Source organism: Microtus ochrogaster, unplaced genomic scaffold, assembly GCF_000317375.1.
Source record: "Microtus ochrogaster isolate Prairie Vole_2 unplaced genomic scaffold, MicOch1.0 UNK40, whole genome shotgun sequence".
NCBI lineage: Eukaryota > Metazoa > Chordata > Mammalia > Rodentia > Cricetidae > Microtus > Microtus ochrogaster.
Window position 1 is genome coordinate 2311246 of NW_004949138.1, and position 6403 is coordinate 2317648.

Consider the following 6403-nt stretch of genomic DNA (forward strand, 5'->3'; position numbering starts at 1 on the left):
GGAATGCAACCCGTAGCTCCCTACTACACTATTTATTATCTTTTCATCCCCTGTCATCATCTGAAGAAACATCTCTTCAGTGGCCTTGCCTGCCTCAGCCCCTCAGTACAGCCCCCTTTCTGCTTAAAGTGTAGCCTAACACTGGACCCATATTACTATGCACACAGATTCTCTGTCAAATATCTGAGTGCAGGGGGGAACCTAGGGCCATGGATGCTTAGTCTATTACAGAAAAGTGAGCACAAAATGAAAATCAAAACAAAACTCAAGTTAATAATGAGCAAAATCATGAGTTTTAAATTTTGTTTTTATTTTTAACAGTTTTAAATATTTGCAGTGAAATATGACCATAGCCTCCTCTATCTCCCCATCCAATCTTCTAACAAAACTTCACATCGTCTTTTTCTTTGTGCTGTTGTTGTTTTACTGGGATTTACCAATGAGTAGATTTTAGCAGGCAGTATTGTAATGATGGTGTCAGCACATCCTTCACCTCAAAGAATACTGTTACTTTTTTAATAGTTCAAATTAACCACCAAGTGTGCCAATTCATCTGATAATGCTGACCCATTCTGTAATTCAGAGTGTTTGTTGTTCTATAATTACTTCAATTCCTAGTTTCAATGACTGAGATACTTCCTCCCCCCCCCAAATCTTGATTTGATTTGTGGGGAGTTGAACCAGTATCCCCAGAATAAAACTCATGAAGTAATGTCCCTCTGTTAGCATCAGCTGCCACATGTGCCATCCTTTTCTGTGTGTAACCGTTCTACAATTTCCTGGAACTTGCATGTACATGGTCTTAAAGAAAACACACATCTTAATTTTACTTAACCCAGAAAATAATATGTCAGCCTGAGAAATACTCATTTTTACACAGAGACTTCAAACTGCAGAAAACATGTTTGTTTGTGAGCTTGCCCTTTGACTAGCACATGCGAGGGTATCATGTGTAGTAAAAGACTCAATAAACACACAGCAAAAGAATCACATAGGGAAAGTTTAAAAATTGTTCCTAAAATAGAAGAACAGAAAAGGAAAGATTAAGCTATAGATCCAAATTTATAACTACTGTACTTGGTAAGAGATGTGACTTCAAGTCAAGGATGAATTTCATGTCCAAACAGTGATCTGATAAGTTTTGTGCATGCAATAAAGTAGTTTTGCACATGACAGCTGTTGTTTCTACCTCTACCATGGGACTGGAACAATCTCCAGACAAGCTCTAGAATATTGCACGTTGGGCACTTGGTAATGTCACAACTGTTCTGATGCCTGTAATCGTTCGTCATTTAAACATAGTGTTCCAAGTGTCCTTTGCCCTTCTTCAACATTTTCTCATTAATTTATATTGAATCCATGAGGAAACTAATCTGAAAAAGCTTAAACTTACTTTTTGCTTGTTTTTGTATAATTTTATATGCATTTTCCCCCCTTCTTCCCTAACTGCTTATCTTCCCAGATTCCTCTTTTCCTTTATTTTCTTTTTCATTAATTTTTACTTTTTCTCTTTCTTCTCCCTTTTCCCATTTTTCTTAATTATTGTTTTTCCCAAGCAGATATTATTCTAAATTTCCGAACAACTTACGTCAGCAAGTCTGGCCAAGTTATCTTTGAAGCGAGATCAATTTGTATCCACTATGTCACGACCTGGTTCATCATTGATTTGATTGCTGCCCTGCCATTTGACCTCCTGTATGCTTTCAATGTCACCGTGGTGAGTAGAAACATCTTCTGTGTGGCCTTTATGTGCTACGGTTGATTTGCATATGTTTGGTGTTAAATGTTGTTGGCAGTTGGTGCTCACTGGGGTCTGTGCCCTCTGTAGTAAGGATTCTGAGATAGTCGGTGGCACACAGGCCAGATTCTGCACTTGAAGAGATGAAGCTCTTCTGATCCCATCCTTCAGTGCTCAGAACCAGATAAAGCACATGCAGAAAGAAAGAAAGAAAGCCTGTATTTGTCATAAATTTCGACTCACTAAATAATCCTTTGGTACCAAAGCATCACTTTAGATTTCTAAAGGAAATCAGCTGGAGAATTTGGTGGAGAATTGCAAACATTTCTTTAACTCTGTCTCTGTTATTTCATTATTCCTTAACACAGCTAACTGAAGGCTGATCAGACAAAAAAGAATGTTAGTCTTGGAGTAAAGGAATTCACCCGCTTAAATGACACAGTCTCATAAACTTCAGATTCTTCATTTGACTAACACCTACACTCCCTCTCCTTCCTGCTTTTCACCACATCTCCTCACGAGAAAGAATGACTTCCATTTGTAGTAATAACTATTTTTACATTCAGTAAGGGACATTTTAAAAAAATGTCTTATTTATAACCAGAGAGATATTTAGGAAGACCAATTTTGATTTTGCACATGGTTTGGCTGTGGTCACCAACTTTAACCTGTAAAAAAAGTACTAAGAACATGAGTTCAAATTAAATAAATTCCCTTACCAGTTGATACACCTTCATATAAATCATATCCTTTTGGTTTCCAAGAGTAGCAAAGTGATCAGGATTTCAAACGCAGATGTCATTGGTTTTAAGATGAACATACAACTTCTATCCCTATTGCTTAGTGAAGGTTGACATATTTGCATATTTACTCATTGCCTGTGCCATGAGAGTTTTTTGTCTTTTTTTTCTTTTTTGAGTTGGAAGTTTGAGAGTGACATCATTAGGAAAAAAAGCTACCAAGAAAGAAAAGTTAGCACATAGTATCAATCCACATGACACTGAATATTTACCTGTTGAATTTGAGATTTCTTTCTTTTTGAGATTGAATTTATCTAGATAAGTACCACAATGAAATGCAATGAGTTAAAACAAGGATTTTGCAAAACTGCAATTAATCTAAAAAAAATGTTTATTAAAACATTCTGAATTCGCTGGCCAAAAGGTCAAATAAATTCTGCTTAACACAGTTTATTTTTAAATTAATTTTCTGCTTTGCTACTAAGTATGAATAGAATTTTTATGGTCTTTTTTTGGTTACTTAAATAAGATAATTTAGATATGCAAATGTAATATAGATAATAAATATATACAAGAGATATTCAGTGTATGTTTCTACACAATTAACATCATTGCTGTCTAACTTAACAGGTGAGATTCTTGTATTTGGTGACAAGGTCACTGATCTCCTCCCCCTTTTGCTCAGTGTCTTGGAATCCTGGATCAATGCTTTGTGAATGCTGGAAATCAGAAAGAGAAACAAGAAGGAGAAGGGACTTTCTACCAGAGACACTGCTACTCCTTTGCACAGGCCTGCTCACCTAAAAGGCAGCACAAACCCGCTACCCTTAATTAAGTTAATAAGTACAAAATATTCTAGTTTAACAGAAAAACTTGTTCAAGATATTCTGTTCCTTTCCAACAAACCATATGATGAGGACAACTTATAAGAAATGTTCTTAGACATGAAAACTAAAACAAGCCTGCTTCTACCAGATTTTAAATGTGTCCAGTACATACATTTCAATAGAAGAAACTCAAAATGCAGTTCGGAAATCAGAAAGTTCTCTGAAGACCTTGACTCTCCTAGTCCTAACTGCCCTTGGAAAATGCTTTTAATCCACTCATATATTCACCCATTGAAATATTCCATGCATCTCACTAAAAGGTTCCGTGAAAGACAAAAATAGGAATGACAAATCAAGTGAAAGGAAATGGGATAGATCACTTACCATCATGGAATATCAAAACTTCCTACAGTTCTTGATCAAGTTAATAAAATATGTCTATCTAATGCTCTGCCTAATTTCAAAACATCAGGAAAGATCTTTTATTCCCACCCCTCTGTCACACATACTTCTGTTTCCCCAGCTAGCAGCCAGGACAATGGACATGTCCAGTTGGTAAAAGTGGAAACTGCTACCAGTTTGAACAGATACGCCTGCCCACAACTAGTGTACAATTCTCATTCGTGATAATCCAGGGTAGCCATCCCAAAGGGAGTAAGAATTATGACCTCCCCCATTCACCAAAAACCTGAGTTGTCATTCAAAGAAAAAAGCCATTGACTCTGCTGAGAATACGTTAGTAATATTTTTGTTTGTTTGGACTGTCCCATATCACCAGAGTTGACATGCCCTACTTGTGAAATGGCACATAGGGAAGTTCCATATTCTTTCCCAAACCACCCCCTGAGGCCAGAGAAAATGAGCCATGTGCACCCATCCCATGCTCAGTTGGTGTCCTCCACTGGGAGTCGGCACAGGCTCATTTCACTTAAAACTGTCACCTGTCCAACAAACTCCATTCACAAAAGCTCTCTGAATCAAACTGTAGAGATTGTTAAATCCTAACGTGTGATGTGTGTTCCACAGCAGCTTGATAAATGGCAGATGAAATCTTGGTTCTGAGGGAGAGAGCCAGTAAACTCGACCATAGAGAGTACTGAGGAAACATAAAGAGCACAATATCCATCAGGTTCCCAGGTGCTCAGCAGGTAAAGGTGCTTGCTGCTGAGCCTGGCAACCTGAGCTCCATCTCAGGAACCCACATAGTGGAAAGAGAGAACCCACTCCTAAGGGTTATGCTGTGACTTTCCCACAGGAGGGGCATCTGTATGCATGCGGACAGGCAGAAGAAAAGAGGAGAGAAAAGAGAGAAAGGGAAGAAGAGGGGAGGGAAGGGAAGGAAGAAGGAGAAGGGGAAAAAAAGGTTAAAGAAAAGATTGTATTATATTTAAGTGTGTAATTCACAAGATTAGGATTGACCACAATTTTGTTGAATATCTGTTCCTATGTTGAGATTTAAATATCTTACATCTTAAAGATCTGTCCATTCTTTATGTGTCCATTCATTCTTACATCAATTATTTCAAGCCTTTCAAACAGTGGCAAAAGCACTATTTTTCATAGAGATAAGGGAAGATGGGTAATTGAGGAAAGAATTGAAATCAACTGACCAGTTGGTTTCTAGGCAATCCCTCTGAAGATGCTGACCTTGTCTGTGATTATATTCTATAAAGAGCAAGCTAACTGTAGCCAGACTAACTGTAACCAGACTAACTGTAACCACAAGCTACAGTCACTCCTCCTCTGTTGTAGTCCTGGCCAAGGAGTCTATCCAGCTGTTCCTAGTGAGTTGATAGTCTATGCTTTCTGCTTTAGAATGCTCTCTGAAGTTCCAGGAAGTTGGTTATAGAGCAAGTAGTGGGTGTGCCTCTTATTAATACTTATTCTGACCATGCCTGGGTTTACCAATGGTGGGATTCAATTTATGCCTAAATTTGGGGAAGTAGCCCTTGAGTCAGAAGTCTGAATATAGGGAAAGACAGGGCATAGGAGAGGCACCAAAATTTTCCATTCCACTTGATTTTGGCTTCTGAAGACTCTGGAGAGAAGCTCCAGGTCTGAGTGCCTCACTGAATGTCTTCTCTGTTTATTGATAGTGGCAGAAGTCGGGAAGTTCAGCAAGTGACACAGAAGGTGCCACTGGGACTTGAGTGTGAAGTACTTACTAAGTTTTGGGGTCAGTTGACTTAAAGAAATGAGTCTTTGCAGGTCAGGATGGGTTTTAATTGAACCATTAAAGCCTCAGGAAATGAATACCAAACAATTATTAAATTAAAATTACCTTTATAATGACTTTCTAAGATTTTATTCAATATGTATGGATTACTCACAACACAAATCTATTTCTCTGTATAGGGAAAGCGGAATTGACAGAAAACGTGTTCAAAGTGATGGAGACATCTTACACTCAGGGTGTTTTAGTTGCACAGCATTATATACACAATCATACACAATCAGGTGGAAAATCAAATCAATTGTTATGAATGAAGTGTTTGTGGGAACAATTAACCTTTAACCTACCTTGCCTCATCCTTTCAGCTCTTGATACAGTATCTGAGGTCAAAACACTCATCAGTATGACCTCAGTGGTGAAATCGCCATCATTCTTCATTTCAGAAAATTTCCACCTTTGGTGTGGGTTCCTTAAGATACTATGCTATGAGTGCAGCCGCTGTGCCAAGCCATGCTTCTCTGTCTTCACCACAGGTGTCCCTTGTGCATCTTCTGAAGACTGTCCGGCTGCTGCGTCTTTTACGCCTTCTGCAGAAACTTGACCGTTATTCTCAACACAGCACAATTGTCCTCACCCTGCTCATGTCCATGTTTGCTCTCCTTGCACACTGGATGGCATGTATCTGGTACGTCATTGGAAAAATGGAGAGGGAGGACAACAGCCTTCTCAAGTGGGAAGTCGGTAAGGGCTTCTGTAAAATTTTCCGCTTTTAGTTGAAAGGGGATGTTGTGTAGAGTATGAGGGAGGTGAAAGGTGTTTGTGAATATATTTGGTCTAGTCATTTATTTATTAAATTTTTGTTACACTGAATTCTCATCCGTGTATATAATGTACTTTCTGTGCATTTTCAGTATTCCTCCACTCT

At 38.3% G+C, this 6403-nt stretch overlaps 1 protein-coding gene across 1 annotated transcript in view; it reads left to right on the top strand.

Annotated features, from left to right (window-relative positions):
* The window catches only part of Kcnh8 (potassium voltage-gated channel subfamily H member 8), a 484346-nt gene that overhangs the window by 304811 nt on the left and 173132 nt on the right, over positions 1-6403 (top strand). The window contains exons 6-7 of the mRNA XM_005368749.3: positions 1560-1717; positions 6012-6219. Coding sequence (XP_005368806.1) covers positions 1560-1717; positions 6012-6219 — 366 coding nt within the window. The remainder of the gene's footprint in view (positions 1-1559; positions 1718-6011; positions 6220-6403) is intronic.